Below are 16,734 nucleotides of genomic sequence, written 5' to 3' on the forward strand. Positions count from 1 at the left end.
TTGAATTTCACTCACAATTGTCACCATCCTCAACATCACCCGCAGCAGCAGCATTGTCATTCTCCACCGCCTTGATTGCCGCCACCATCAACATTAGCACATAGCATAATACTATCAGCAACCTTTGTTGTTGTTGTTTAACCGCCATATCTCTGCGTTGTTGTAAGTATGTGTTTATAATTTTTAATTAGCACTTTGTTTTAATTTTTTTATTATTATGAATTTATTTTTATTGCAGAAAGATGCATGAATACTGCTTCCATATTGGTCTCAATTACGTTACTGACAAAACAAACTAATATTTGAATAGCTGCAGCCGTTTGCTTTTTTCTCGGTCTATTTTTCCTCACTCATTTGTTGCTATTGTTGTTGTGTGTTCCCCTAAATTGCGAGGGAGGGTATACTGAGTTTATGCGTTACGTTTGTTCGTTCGGAAGGTAAATAATGTGATTAGATAAAGAAATCATATAGAGGCGGATATAACCGATATGACGATCTACTACGAATATTTCGTCGTAATTGTATCCAAAGCGATTGGCTCGAATGAAATTTCCATAGTTATGCTTAAGCAACTGGATGAATCCGGAGTCGAGTAGTTAAACATCACACTTTACCTCAATTTGTCATTAGCACACATTAGCCAAAAAATCGACCAACTTTTCGAAGAGATGCCAGCGAATAGACACAAGAAAATTATATTATACAGCCAATAAATCGAATGTCTATAAAGAAGATCAATAGATGTAAAAGAGTAAGAGTTTGGAATATTCTTTTGTGAGTCGATAAAAGGTGTTAAAGAATCTGCAAAGAAATAGGAAAATAATATCTAAGAATACAAAGTCCATTGGTAGCATTAGATATTCAGATATTCATGTTACATCCAATCTCATCCAATCTTTAACGATCTAGTAAATTATTCATAACTGATATGAGCCAATACAACTTTCCAATCTTATAAATCTTCTGAACCAGATGGTGATGTCTCAGAGCAAGTTTACCTAAATTTAAGGAAATTTTTAGTGGGTTTTAAGGTTATCCTTGAGCTATCAGACGCGTCCACAGGTTGCGGATAGTGGGAAGCCATATACTATTCATTCAGTGTTCAGGGGGAGAGTCTCGAAGAAAATGACCGAGTGCCTATGATCCCTGAGCTGACGAGGCAAGAATGTGCCCCTAAAATATCCATCTCAAAGGTCTGGATCACAACATCTTAAAGTGACCCTTCTAACGCTGGGGTGTCATGCGACCTCGTCCCCATCACTGTTGTACGGTTTGCAATCAGGGTCCCGACTGTGCCTTGTTGATACCTGGGCGCCTCAAAAAGTTCTTTCAGGCCTAGTTTCCGAGACCTTGCCATGGTAAGAGGCTATGCCACGGGTGACCTCAATCCCTCACTAAAACTTTCTATGGAACCGAATTTTAACAACAACCCCCACTTCTAAAAACAAAAACAATATGACATGAGATTTTTCTACTAATGCTGGTGTGACTGCCTTGGCACCCTCAGTCTCGAACTCTACAAGATCAGACTTCAATGAACCCCCACACATGGTGACGATCCAAGCTATTCCCCTGGACCACTCTTTTGTTCTGTCACTCTCCACGATGTGAAAGAAAACCTGCAGAGGCAGACGGATCTTCTTCTCAATTTATTAGAGGAAACCGGTTCCTTCCACCTTAGTCAGGAGAGCATCCCGAATCATCTCTGGGACGACACAGCCTTGTCAGACATTATGGAAACTGCAGTGATTAGCGCTACGGTTACGAACACAGCAGCTATCCTAATGTCTTCTCCGAAGCAAGATTAGACCTCCCAGCTGATGAGTAGGGATGTCAACCCTGGTGAGGTAGAGGATCCGAACTCCATCTCCATGGCCTGTAGTGACGTCGCGAGACTTCTCAAGCAGTTGGACTGGAACTGATGAAGACTCCCGTTGTTGAGATGGATGAATCATCAGTACCAGGAACTGCAAGAAAAGTCAACCCCAAGGAGGTCGCTGCCAAGAAGATGTACCGGAGAGAGATTAACTACTGCAACCGATTCATCGGACGGGATAGCGACTTCGTCACGGATAAGGATTTCATTTTGATCAAGAGGAACCTCAAATTCATTCGGAAGTTCTCCAGGAACTATCCGAATGATATTGCGAGGGTTTGCTTGATTTAAAGGATTCCTAGACTTAGTGTGAAGACCACCACGGTAGTCCCTTCAAAAAAGGACAAAACTGTTGGACGTCCTAGCACATCTAGGAAGCTGGTAGCTGAGACGTCTAAGCCCTCAAGGCTAAACTAAGTACTGAGACGTCTCAGACACTAGCATCCACGAAGACGGAGGGTAAGGGACTGTCGAAGTCAGCCCGACAGAGAGCCCGTAAAAAGGCCTCCAAGAAGACTGATAAGGCACAACCTACCTCTGGAAATCCACCCTCTGCCGGAATGTCGAAGCCGATATCCAAGGTTGTGACGATTGGGCAGTTATTAGTGGATGCTCTAAAGGTAGCGAGCGCGAAGCAGGTGCCTGCGTCGGCTGGACCTATCTCTGCGGCAATTGTGACCCCAGGAGCCGAATCTCGATCACAGCCCACAGCTGCTAAGAGACCCACGTAGTCGTCAGTTGCACAAAGTTCTGCTTCATTCGCGTCGTTAGTGTCGTTCGAGAAACCTGTTAAGAGCAGTGAGGGTGTGGTGAAATCCAAACCCGCTGTCTCGAAGCAGGTAGAATAGAAACCTACAAGGTACATTCATAGACTTGGATTTGTTAAATAAAGTATTTCCAAGGACCATCCGTTGAGAAATATATTTAGCAGCTGTTATTATAGAATATCAGAGCTAAAACATGGACTTTTGAAAATCCATGGAAAACCTTATTTACAGGGGTTTTAAAATATGCAGGATCTGTAGAAGATTTCCTTCCATTAGAAGATCTATTTAATGTGTTCGATATCTGGAAACACACAGAATACTTTCCAATCAATCCTATATGATTGGCGGTATATATTAAATTCCAATTTCATATTGTAACGCATTACAAAGTCGACCTCATCCATCCCTTCCATTTCTTGCCTTTTGTTTGACTTTGCAAAACAAATAAAATTCAGTTATTTTGTTTTTGTTTTATTACTAGGTTTTTGTATTGTTTTTACATACTTAGTATGCCTCCGACGTTTCGGAGTTTTATAATTTCATATTTTATCTTATCTTTTCCCGCGCAGAATTAAAAAGACTTCACATATCTTATACTATATATTGGAATTTAAAAGTATTTTCTTGTCACTTTTAATCATATTATTTTTCTGATTTTTTTTTGTTTCCATATCAAGGGAATTGAACTCTTTGTCCGATATGGTTTAGGAAATCGAACTTATCATCCAGCTATGTCGACGTGAATGGAATAATTGTTGATGTGCATTAAATACTACGATCTACCACTATGAAAAATGTCTGTGTAGGAGGCAATTTAAATACTAATTTGGATAGTAATGATTGGTTGTTGTTGTTTGAATTATGTTTTTATTCTCAATCTCAATTAGGTTTTAAATGAGCAAATCGGAACATTTAACTACAAACGTACACATGCGATTATAAGAATGAACTAACACTGGAAAATGAGAACAATCGCTGAGGATGGGCGAAATGAGAATTTTTTAATAGTCATGAAGAATTCCAAATATGTCTTCTCTTTGAACGGTTTGATGTGTCGAGAAGAACGATAGAACCCTACGTCTTGAAGTAGTAGTTCCAGTTCCTTATATTCGCCTTATAGTTTCCTGACTTTGTATTAAAAGTCTTAGCCTTGAATTTTAAAAGACCTACAAATTTCAGGCTAACACAACCCCAGTCGTTGGTGTCGTGTTTGCCCCCATTTATTGATCCTGGAGAGTGGGTTTCCTTTGTTGTCACCGTACACAAGGTTGGAATTCGGTTGATCGGAAGATACCTAGAGGCCTTATGGGGATAGCTATTTTCGTATATCCTCACGACGTTTAGGTGCTTCTTTATCCAATTTCTTCTCCTTATCACGTTAGATTCTTTATGTATCGTTGATAATAACAAAATGCTCTTCGATACCGCTTCGTTTGGCTTGAAGCTTTGGAACAGTCACTTTGAATTTCTATCCCTTAAGTGGCAGTTTGCTCATGATAGATGGTCTATCGATTGAAGCGAAGTATCTACGTCGGATTCCGCTTCGGAGGAGCCACACCCACAGCTGACATATTTGACATCCCCTGTTGATTCGATGATCGAGTTCTGATGACAGTGGCATCAGCATCGACCTCCTCATCTGACAATGGCGTATCATCCCATTGGTCAGCTGGGATACACTCCTGGCTTAAACGGAAGCTGCCGCATTCCTCAATGATGGCGAAGAAGGATTCACTTTGTCGGGTCAAATTTTCATTTATGTCGATCAAGATTAACGCAAAGTAGTCCCCTACCGCAGTTGGCGCCCGTTGTAACATGCGTGAACATACGCTCATTGATTAGTTAGAAGAGTCCTTGTCCGAATCCGAGTTCATATTCCGTGTATATGCGCCAAGGCAGCGATACCATCATCAGAGGAAGATTTTTTTGTGCTTGGCTTTTGGGTTTTTTTTTAAAGATCTGATACTCTATCGGCATTGGTTAAGTGGAGGACATGAGGTCAATCATGTCATAGCCTCCTTACATTGGCAAGAAATTGGTAACTAAACCTAATACTCATCGAGTCGCCCAGGTATCGATGAGACTCCATTCGAAAACAGTTACGAGCACAAGTTCGCATAACAGCGTTAGAGAGTTATCCTTTAGGGGAGGAGTATAGGACCCCTTAAATTTTGCTAAGTTTGGGTGCCAAAACATTTTGCCTCGTCGGTCCAGACCCTCCCTTTGAACCCGGAACCCTGACTGCCAGCCATATACACAGATAGACAAGAGTTCGCATAACACACCAGCGTTTGGGAGTCAGTCTTTAGGAGAGAAGTCTAGGGCTCCTTAAATTTTGTTAAGTTTGGGCGCCAAAAACACTTGGCCCCGTCAGTCCAGAAGGTCATGGCATTTCCTCCGATACTCTCCCTTTTACTGTCCGCGACTGTTCTTCCACACACAACTACTCAAAAAACAGTGCTGGACTTTCTACTATACGCAACCTGCGGATGGGTCCGATAGTATTCAGCTATACTTCTGATCGCAAGTATAAGCTTATGTAGCAACGTTAGAGTGTTTTTAAGGAGTATATCGGCGATCGGCGGACAGCTTTGATAGGGTTTGGTAATAGCATAAATTGCTACATAGATTTCCCTTCATGTCGCTATGACCTGGACCCAATAAAGTTTAACAAACTGACATATATCCCGCAAGGCTGTTTTGCAGTCGTTACTTAATTGCTTTTAGGGCCGCTTGCCTATAGACAAATATTGTTATAAGTGCTGATTTAGTAATATGTACATAGTTCTTTGGCTAACTCAGCTGCCTTCATGATTGTTTGGATATCTGCTTTAAAATCGTGGCAATTTTCGAAGAGACTAAGTAAGAGAGAAGAAAGAAACTTAGATATATTATAATCCGGAGCCAGATTTAAGACCTTCTCCTATGGAGAAAAGGCAATTCCGGTTACGGGTGGCCAGCCCGAAGTTTTGAACTTTTTCCTGCGGGCAGATGACAACTCCGGCTACAAGACAAAATCTCTTTTTAGTAAGAATAGTACTTGTGAGTGGGTGGCGTAGGGGATGATAGATACCAAGCAACGGCTTTGATTGGCTTTAACATGGCGAAGCCCAGGCTTATCTTGGTCCCTCTTTCATCTCAATTGTGGACACTGACCTCCCCGCGGTGCCACCTGGGGAGCTATTCTCATCACCCGATGAAATAGTGAGCTAATATGTGCCGCGAGTTCACCCATAAGAACTATAAAAAAATGGGTTGAGGCGTCGGGTTAGTTGCCCACTCTCGGAAAACCCAACCTACTATGAAAAAGCAAAGAAAAAGAAAACCAAACCCCCATAATGTTGACGACCCCCGCAAACGTATAAAGGACCACGATCTGCGAATCTGCACTTGGAATGTGCCCACGCTATACAGAACAGGGGCAGTGTTCGCTTTGGCGGATATACTTAAGAAGTACAAAGCCGATATTATTGCCTTACAGGAAATGCGATGGAAAGGGACAGGCGTAAGTAAATCAGACGATTACGCCCTGTATTATAGCTGCCATGAAACGAGACATGAATTTGGCTGCGGATTTATGGTTAACAGGAGAATAAAAGACCTTGCCTCTAGATTCACTCCAGTAGATGAGCGAATTGCTATAATCCGTATAAAAGCGAAGTTCTTTTACATCAGTCTAATTTGCGCCCATGCTCCGACCGAAGATAAAGATGAACAGACCAAAGATATATTTTATGAGCGCCTAGAAACAGCATATGACCGTTGCCCTGGCCATGACATTAAAATTCTGCTAGGAGATTTTAATGCAAAAATCGGAAGGGAAAATATCTTTGGCCCCACCGTCGGAAAATTCAGCCTTCATGAAGAAACTTCCGACAATGGCATGAGGTTGATCGACTTCGCGGCAGCAAAAAACATGGTAGTTAGCAGCACCAGATTCAAGCATCTCGATATACACAAGGCCACCTGGATTTCTCCTGATCAAGTAACGAGAAATCAAATTGATCATGTTGTGATAGACGGAAGGCATGCATCCAGTGTGTTAGACGTCCGATCGATCCGAGGAGCGAATATCGATTCGGACCATTACCTTGTGGCAGCCAAGGTACGCACCCGTCTAAATGTTGCAGCAAAGGTGCGATCTAATACAACACGGAAACTCGACGTCGAAAAGCTGCAAACACAACAGGTAGCCGAGGCCTACTCCGCTCAACTTACCCATCTGCTTGAAGAAAGCACTTCTTGTCCCGATAATAGTATAGAAACACAATGGCAAAGAATTGCCCACTCCCTACAAACTGCAGCAAAAAGAACAATTGGGTACCAAAAACCACCACCAAGAAACCCATGGTACGATCAGGAGTGTCGTAATGCTACTGATGTGAAAAACGCAGCGTATAGGGCAACCCTGCAGACAGTAGCAACACGTAACGTGATGGAGAATTATCGGGAGAAAAGGAGAGAGGAGAAACGTGTTTTCAGAAAAAAGAAGAAAGAACAAGAAAAACGTGAGCGTGAGCAAATCGAGATGTACAGGAGTCAGAATGAAGTCCGGAAATTTTACCAACGAGTAAAACACCAAACCGAAGGCTTTGGTGCAGGCACATCCTCCTGTAGAGATGAAGAAGGAAACCTGGTGACAGATACAGACAGCGTGTTGAGGATCTGGAAGGAGCATTTCGAAAAGCTACTAGTATCAAATAGTGGCGATGAAGAAGATACCCCAGAACCAATAGGAGATGATGGTATAGAGTGTATACCACCTAGCCAAGATGAGGTCATAAAAGCAATTAATCGGCTCAAGAACAACAAAGCAGCAGGAGCCGATGGGTTACCAGCCGAACTATTCAAGACTGGTGGCCAGATGCTGGTCAGGAGCATGCACCAGCTGATTAACACAATTTGGCTAGATGAATGCATGCCCAATGATTGGAACCTCAGCATCCTGTGTCCCGTGCACAAAAAAGGAGACAAGACGATATGTGCCAACTATAGAGGAATAAGTCTCCTTCCCATCGCATATAAAGTGCTATCCAGTGTGCTGTGTGAACGATTGAAGCCAATGGTCAATGACATCATCGGACCATACCAATGCGGCTTCAGACCTGGCAAATCGACCATTGACCAGATTTTCACTCTGCGCCAAATCCTGGAAAAGACCCACGAAAAACATATCGACACATATCACCTATTTGTCGACTATAAAGCCGCATTCGACAGTCCTATCCGTTCAGAGGTGTTTAAAGCCATGTCTGCGTTCGGCATTCCTGCAAAATTAATACGGCTATGCAGGATAACTTTAAGTGGCACAAGGTCAGCCGTTAAAGTAGGAAAGGACCTATCGGAGCCCTTCAATACCGAACGAGGATTCAGACAAGGTGACAGTTTGTCGTGTGATCTTTTTAACATCCTACTGGAAAAGGTCATACGAGACGCAAAGGTGAACAGAAATGGCACTCTGTACACCAAACAACACCAGTTACTCGCCTACGCCGATGACATCGATATAATGGGTCGAACATTGCGAGCGGTAACAGCCACCTTTGAACAAATTGAAAAGGAGTCTGCCAAAGTGGGTCTGGCAGTAAACGGCGAGAAGACCAAGCTGATGGTATCAACGCGCAAGACGTCCAGTAGACTCGGACCAACTGTGGAACTTGAGAACTACAGCTTCGAGGTAGTTAAAGACTTTATATACCTTGGTACCGCCATAAATAAAACGAATGATATCAGTTTTGAAATTCGGAGAAGGATTGTGATGGCCAACAGATGCTACTATGGTCTAAGTAAGCAGTTTAGAAACAAGGCCACCTCTCGCCAGACCAAACTCACACTTTACAAGACGCTGATACTACCCGTGCTATTATATGGATCAGAAGCATGGGTACTTGCGCAAGCAGATGAGGCAGCGCTTGGGGTGTTTGAGAGAAAAATTCTCCGAAAGATCTACGGGCCGATCTGCGTCGACGGTGAATATCGGCGTCGAATGAACCACGAGCTCTACAATTTATACGCAGACATCGACATAGTCAGTCGTATTGAGCTGCAGCGACTACGGTGGCTAGGCCATGTTGTGCGGATGAATGAAGATGCCCCAGCTCAAAAGGCATATAAAAATGAGCCTACGGATGGTTCCCGTAGAAGGGGAAGGCCACGAATTAGATGGAAAGACCAAGTAGAAAACAACATCTTGGAACGTGGTCTTCCAAATTGGTGGACTTGCGCACAAGACCGACGCGCTTGGAAATCTTTTTTAAGCTCGGCTTATGGAACAACCGTTCTGTAACAAGCCAGCTAAGTAAGTAAGTAAGTACTTGTGAGTGGCTGGCACTCGGCCAAGGATTTAAGATTTCCTCCTATGAACGGATGCCAACTTTGGCCATAATACTTTTAGTCTTTATTTAAACTTATTTGACTTTCTAAATCTTCATCAATATTAAATATGAAAGGTACTTACCGACCAATGTCTCACGAAGTATGAATTAAAAATAAAAGGAATCTACATATTAGACATCCGCACTTCAGTCGCTGTTATCCATATTGCTTTAGAAAATTTAAATAGGTCTACCCATATTGAATCCCCTGATAAAATATTACATTTACATTTTTTCAACCAGAATTTATACAACTTTAAATTGAACTTTAAAGGCCCATATCTACGAAAATACGGAGTCCCGCAAGAACAATTTAATCAAGGCCCCAAGGACTACATATGATAAAATTATCAATAAATAATATAAAAACTTAAAAAATTATTTTTGTGATCTATAAATTGTATAAAATTGCATAAAATGTTATTTAATGTAAACGTAGCATTAAAATCTTCCCCTTCTCCAACAATACAACTCTGTTGCCGCCGTTTCCTTAACATCTGTTCGCAACAGCTGATTGCACTGCAATGTGTGTGCGTGCCCCCTGCATCTTGCACGAACACAACAAATTCTGATTCTGCTTCTATTGTGCTGCATTTGTTTTTGTTTTAATACTGCTGGCCCCGTACTTTTTTTTGGGGGTTCGCGATTATCAAAGAGGCCACTCAAGTCATAATCAAAATTCAAAGTGAAAAAAACGACGATTTGGCCTCAGCCGCAACCACAACAACAACAGTCTAGCCTTAGTAATTTTTGCAATAACCCCAAAAAACTAAAAGAAATGTCCAGCAATTGTTAAAAGTGTAAAACACAAGTAGCCTTCAAAAATTCAATTCCTGTTAAAGAAAGTGCAAATCCCAACAACAACCACAAAATGTTAAAAAGTCTAAAGATTTTCCAAAGAAAATATCACCTTGCTGAACTATTGGCCAAAGTTACCTGCTGTATATTGTTGATATATTCCATACTACCACATCGATTTGCTTCCCATTATGATTACTTGAGTCCCGAAGAAATACCCAACGCCCTGGTATCGCAGGTGACAACAAATATCTCGCAACAACACATGGAGGAGTGTAGCTATGAGGAAATTATCGAAGAGAATCGTTTCATGTACACACCCCAGTACAGTGATGAGGTGGTGAAGCCGGAAGAAATCTTGCCGGGTGGTGAATATTTTCCAGAAGACTGTCGCGCCAAGTATAGCTCAGCTATAATAGTGCCTTATAGGCAGCGAGAGCAGCAATTGCATAAATTTCTCTCGTACATGCATAACTATTTGCGGTTGCAAAAGGTCCACTATCGGATCTTTCTGGTGGAGCAGTACGACCAAAAGCCCTTCAACCGGGCGAAGTTGTTTAATATTGGCTCAATGATAGCAGCGGAATTTGAATTTCCATGTTTGATATTGCATGATGTGGATCTGATGCCGCTGAATTTGGGTAGCCTCTACGCCTGTACCGAGCTGCCAAGGCATATGTGTGCCGCATTGGATATGTGGCGTTTCCATTTACCCTACCGTGGCCTGTTTGGTGGTGTTGTAGCCATACGAACACAACAATTCCGCACTATCAACGGTATGTCGAATATGTACGAAGGTTGGGGTGGTGAAGATGATGATTTGTTTGAGCGGCTAAAATCTCGGAATATTGATATATGCCGTTTTGCACCACATCTCAATGAATACACAATGCTACGACATAAACCTGAAAAGAAGAATGAAAATCGTGTAACATTGCTGAGATCGGGAGCGCTGCGTTACAATACGGATGGTCTCAACTCGTTGGTGTACACGGAGAAAGATCGTCGTATTCATAGTTTATTTACACATATTTTGGTGCAGACATAAGGGAGTGATGTGGAGTGGATCCGAAGATGGAGATGAAGGAGGAGTAAGTTTTTTAAGTAATACTTAGGGCAATTAAAGACAGATTGAGGTGGGGTGGGTAACGGTGCGGGTGGTAATTTTTGGTTTGGTTTATTTTAGTTTGTATTTTTAATTATTTCGTAATTATGCACATAATTATATTAAGAAAAATGTTCAAATTAAATACCAAAACCTATTCTGCCTATGGAAACAAATTTCTGCAAGGCATACCTCAGAGAACATTTACAATTTTACACACAAATCTTCTATAAGAGGAACTCCATACTTCCACGATTTTTTAGGATTTCCATAATACCCAAACTTTTTTTATTAAATTTCCTTTTGGGACTTCCATTCAGGAACTTGTAAAAATGGATTGAATTTAGATTTCTTATTATAAAGACTTTATCTTTGGAATTTATTGGTTGTGCCCAATACGAATTGAGACGACTGCACGCACCATCCTGAACGTAATTGGGCTAAAACTACTCTGGTTTGTCTGGGCAGGTGACGTTCTTCAGCTGATATGGAAATTTATTGGTATTCTCATTGGATAGAAAATCTCCCTTCCAAAATTGATCAATTATAGTCCACTTTTTGGGTAGCCATTTTTTCTAAATTGACTGTAATTTTATATTTTGAATTCTCATTGAGTACCAAATCTTCCTACCAAAAATGATCAACAATGCTTCATGTTTTCGTGTAGCACACATTATTCGGAATTTTGCAACCGATTCGGCTCTAATTTGATATTTTCTAATTCGATATCGGTCACATTTCTTCACCGAAGTGGCTGTACATTGGCATTAATGGTGGAACGGTGAAAAACATGAAAATGTCCCATTTTCGATATTTTTATGGCATTCCGGGGTTATTGAAGAAAATATTCAATGTTTTATTTTTTCAAAATATCGAAAAAGGTATTTATCTCCCTTTAACATTATCCATAATTAAATCCATGTCAAAATAATTATCTCAACTTGTTTATTAAACGAATTGAGCGATATGCGAAACATCGACTGCCCCTTAATGTTACAGATATGTATGTTTAATAATAGATAAGCCCCATGTGATTGAAAATGACGTCAAAAATCACACGTTTGCCATAGTTCTTCTATTTAATTGGCACTATTACGTATTGTTTGTCTAAAATTGAATTTTGTATAGACAGGAAAACATTCATCAATGTTCAATGGAATATATAAAATTCGGCGGAGTCAAAATTACCAACATTCCGAAAATTCTTTTTGCGACAAAAATTGACAGGAAATTGAAGACAAGACAGAATTTAAAAATGTTATTAATATCCGGAAACAATGCAGTAACTAAAATTTTTGATAACATTGATATACTCATACCTAAGTTCACCCAAAATGGAACGAGTTTGACTGAATTCCTAACGGTTAGGATGACCCGACATATATTTCCAGTCTATTCAGAGTCTTCTCATGAGGTAATCGACGATTGTCATATAGACCCCTTGCTGATCGAAGTGCCTTTCTTGGAATGTAATCAAATGTTCTTATTTCTTGATCCAGGTGGTGTCACCCAGAATTTCTAGTTGTCACCTTCGAGGACGAGCTAAATACAGTCTTAATATACGAACTGACAAACTGTAAGGAGTCTGTCTATAAAAGAGTCTGAAGGCAGGTTTTATGGACGAGCTGTAGGGAATCTTTATTGAGGATCTGAAGGAAGTGTTTACAAAAGATTTGAAAGGAGTATTTATAGACGAGGTGAAAGGGGTCTTTATGAGGCAGAACTGAGGCATGGATCCTTTCTAGACGAACTGAAGTATGGCTTTATAGGCGAGCTGAAAAACAGGGAGTCTTTGTAGATGAATTAAATGCCAGCGACCTCTTTTTGACAAGTTTAATGACAGGAAATATTGATAGATAAGTTGTAGGCAAGGCATCTCAATCGATTGCAAAGGTCTGTTTCCAAATTTTTGCACTTATTTTTTAAAATGCGAACAAAAAAATCTTCATGTTAGAAACATGGGACACCTATAGTGTCATATACCAATAGATTCGTATTGAGGAGCCCATTAAGGATATTGAGTGACCTTGAGAAAACACTCTCAGTTCTTATGTTAAGGATTATTATTCAACGGAAAAAATAAACGTCGATTTTTAACTGTTAAAAATGATTGTTATTTTTTCCGTTAAAAATAAAACTCTTAGGGATTTTTATTTTTTCTGTCAAAAATTAAAGTCTTTTTGGGATTTTTATTTTTTCCGTTTTCTAAAAGTCTTTTTACGTAAAGAAGCTTATACAACTTGTAATCAGTTATAAAATTACAATTTATAAATCACTGTCCTTATTACAATAAGTGCACACATAAGTAATAAAGATCAAAGGTAAAAAATATTTGTTATTAAATTTTAAAAAATAGCCTAGTGTACCAAATCATGAATATTAATTAAAGAATCATTCCTCTGACTATTAGGTCAAAAGTTATATAACTGGTACCAAACTCTATATGTTTAATTACGTAAAAAGTGTTTTATTTCCAGACGGAAAAAATAAAACTCCCAAAAAGACTTTTATTTTCTGACAAAAAAATAAAAATCCCAAAAAGACTTTTATTTTTGACGGAAAATATAAAAATTCCAAAAAGACTTTTATTCTTGACGAAAAAATAAAAATCCTTAAAAGAGTTTTATTTTTAACGGAAAAAATAACAATAATTTTTAACAGTCCACGTTTATTTTTTCCGTTAAAAAATAAATAATTAAAGTGGATTTTTTTATTTAGGCCACAAAATAACAGTTATTTTTTACCTGATTTGATATAACATATAACCGTTACGGTCCCTGAATTTTTGACATGGAGTGACCGCAACGCTTCTTTCTGGCTTTAAGTAAATTAAACAGTGTGACCTGATGGTGAACTCCGACACAATTTTAATTCACTAAATACCTGCCACTCTATTGTTTACCCAACGGTTGTAGATCCAAAAATAAATTTAGAAGTGATTTTGGGGTGCATCTGTTGCATTGGCTGTCTTCTAGATTAGAGGATTAAATGTAAAATTAGATCATACTATAGTCAAGTAAATCGAATTAATAGCTTTGATAACAATGACCGATGGATTTTTCATGCATTATTTACAAAAAAGTGTCCTCTTTTGAAGCATTGCAAAACAGAGATTACTGATAGAAATCATATTGTATGTGTCAAGATTTAAGGACAGCAATATGTCTATGTTCTTGGGGATAAGTGTTTATTTTGTTGAGTGTCCGTAATAGATTGAAAACTTTTAAAACCCAAAATAACAAATATAGGTACCCCAATATTAAATAAATCTCGTAAGATTCGTATACCTATTTAATTGGCTAAATTTCACTTTTAGATATTTTTCACGTCGTTAAATCTCCTGCAAGTGATAAATCTCGCTTATAGACTTCACAAATCAATATTTTCTCAGTGTTGCCAATGATAGGAATGTATTTTCATTACTTCGAACATATTTATTATTTATGTTCCTCATCTTACTATTGTATTTATTAAGTATTATAGTTATGATATTAACATATTGTTTTAAACATCAAACAAATCTTGTGAACATTTCCGACATGCATTATCGGGATATTGTAACTAAAACAAAACCAAAATTAGCACCCAAAAACGTACCCACCTCACAGACACTCAGCGTTTATCATCTTAAAAGTATTTTTATTATTAATTAACTATAAAACTTATATTAATTTTTTTCTAACAACTTCCCCTTTTTTAAGCTAAACTGCTAAGAAATGCAACAACAAACAAATAAACAACAATTTTCTAGTCTGCTCTAATAATAACACACACGCCTACTTATTGTAAATAGACTATTATATACATATTTATAAAAACAAAATTAAATTTAGATAATTAAAAAATATTTAAGTATTTTTTCCATTTCATAAGAATTTATTAAAAATGGAAACTCAACTCAAGTGAAAGAAGCATTAAACGAATTTTTTATAATATAATTATTATAATTTATGTATAAGATCAATTAAAAAAAATGATATGAAAATCTCTTTTGTTTTCCTTTCCTCTTTTATTTGTTGTTTTGTTTGTTTTGCTTTTGGTGTTTGAGGGTTATAAAGTACCCCCTCAAATCCTAGTTAGACAGAGTGTGGTCTAGTGTAGTAATCGTCTAGTGGAACCAATTTAGTGCTAAACAAAACCAAATAACGCTTTAATATCATTAATAATAATAATGTAATGATTTATATTTAAATGGCAAAACGTAGGCTAGTTAATTATTTTTAGATAAACAAAAAAAAAAAAAAACAAATTATTATAAACCAGTAACAACAACAACAATTATTTATAAACAAATTTTTGTAGCAATGCTATGCATGCTAGAGGCTTTTTAAATTGTTTTAAATTTAAAAAGTCAAAACCATTTTTTTAATTATAAAAAATAAACCACAAACACAGGCATACATAATATATTTATATATAGCATAATGAAATTATTAGAGTAAAAACATTTTTAAGCCTATAGTTAATATTTTTTTCAATTATTTCAATAAAAATACAAATAAGGTTTTTTTTAATGCAACAACAATATGAAGAAGAATAACATAAAACCCTCTTTATTACAAATTACACAAATTTGCTAAATAAAAACACACAGATACACACACACCAATAACACTCCAAAAGGCAAACGAAGGCAATAAATAGTAATGAAAACAAAATTAAAAACTTTATTGCATTTTTTATTTTACGGGTCAGTAGAAGCGGAATTTTACAGATCCAAGCTGAAGGGGTTCTTTATAGACGAGCTGAAGCTCAGGGAGTCTTCATAGACGAGGTGAAGCTCAGGGAGTCTTCATAGACGAGGTGAAGATCAGGGAGTCTTCATAGACGAGGTGAAGATCAGGGAGTCTTCATAGACGAGGTGAAGCTCAGGGAGTCTTCATAGACAAGCTGATTCTTAGGGAGTTTTTATAGACGAGCTGATTCTTAGGGAGTTTTTATAGACGAGCTGAAGTCTAAGATGTCTCTATAACCTGCTGAAGTTTAGTATTAAGTAGTATTTATAAAGAAGCTGAAACTCAGGGAGTATTTATAGATGAACTGAAGATCAGGAAGTCTTCCTAGACGACCTGAAGCCCAGGGAGTTTTTATAGAGGCGCTACAGCTCAGGGAGTGTTTATAGAAAAGCTGAAGTTCAGGGAGTCTATAATGTAGACGAGCTGAAGCTCAGGAAGCCTTTGTAGACGAGTTGAAGCTCAGGGATCCTTTATATACGGGCTGAAGCCTAACCTGCTGAAGTTTAGGTAGTATTTATAAAGAAGCTGAAGCTCAGTGAGTATTTATAGATGAACTGAAGATAAGGAAGTCTTCCTAGACGAGCTGAAGCCCAGGGAGTCTATAAGCGTGCTTAAGTTCAAGTAGTCTTTATAGACAGGCTGAGGCTCAGGGAGTTTGTATAGACGAGCTGAAGATAAGGGAACTTTGCAGGTGAGCTGAAGCTATGAAGTCTCTATAACATGCTGAAGTTTAGGGAGTCTTTATAAAGGAGCTGAAGCTCAGGGAGTTTTTATAGACGCGCTGATGCTCAGGGAGTCCTTATAGACGAGCTGAAGTTCAGGGAGCCTTTATAGATGAGCTGAAGCTCTGATAGCCTTTATAGACGAGCTGAAGCTCTGATAGTCTATATAGACGAGCTGATGCCCTTGGAGTCTTTATAGACGAGCTGAAGATAAGGGAGTTTTACAGACGAGCTGAAGCCTAAGAAGTCTCTATAACGTGCTGGAGTTTAGGTAGTATTTATAAAGAAGCTGAATCTCAGGGAGTAGAAGAGCTGAAGCTCAGAAAGTTTTCATAGACGAGCTGAAGCCCAGGGAG

At 38.7% G+C, this 16,734-nt stretch overlaps 1 protein-coding gene across 1 annotated transcript; it reads left to right on the top strand.

Moving 5' to 3' along the window:
• Positions 1 to 9,888: 9,888 nt before the first annotated feature.
• On the top strand, positions 9,889 to 10,863 carry LOC133327352 (beta-1,4-galactosyltransferase 2). The gene has a single exon (XM_061535911.1). The coding sequence runs from the start codon at positions 9,889 to 9,891 to the stop codon at positions 10,861 to 10,863; it is 975 nt and encodes a 324-aa protein (XP_061391895.1).
• The last annotated feature ends 5,871 nt before the right edge of the window (positions 10,864 to 16,734 follow it).

Source organism: Musca vetustissima, unplaced genomic scaffold (assembly GCF_032173495.1).
Source record: "Musca vetustissima isolate MV318-11 ecotype Yass unplaced genomic scaffold, APGP_CSIRO_Mvet_v1 utg8614, whole genome shotgun sequence".
NCBI classification, from domain to species: domain Eukaryota; kingdom Metazoa; phylum Arthropoda; class Insecta; order Diptera; family Muscidae; genus Musca; species Musca vetustissima.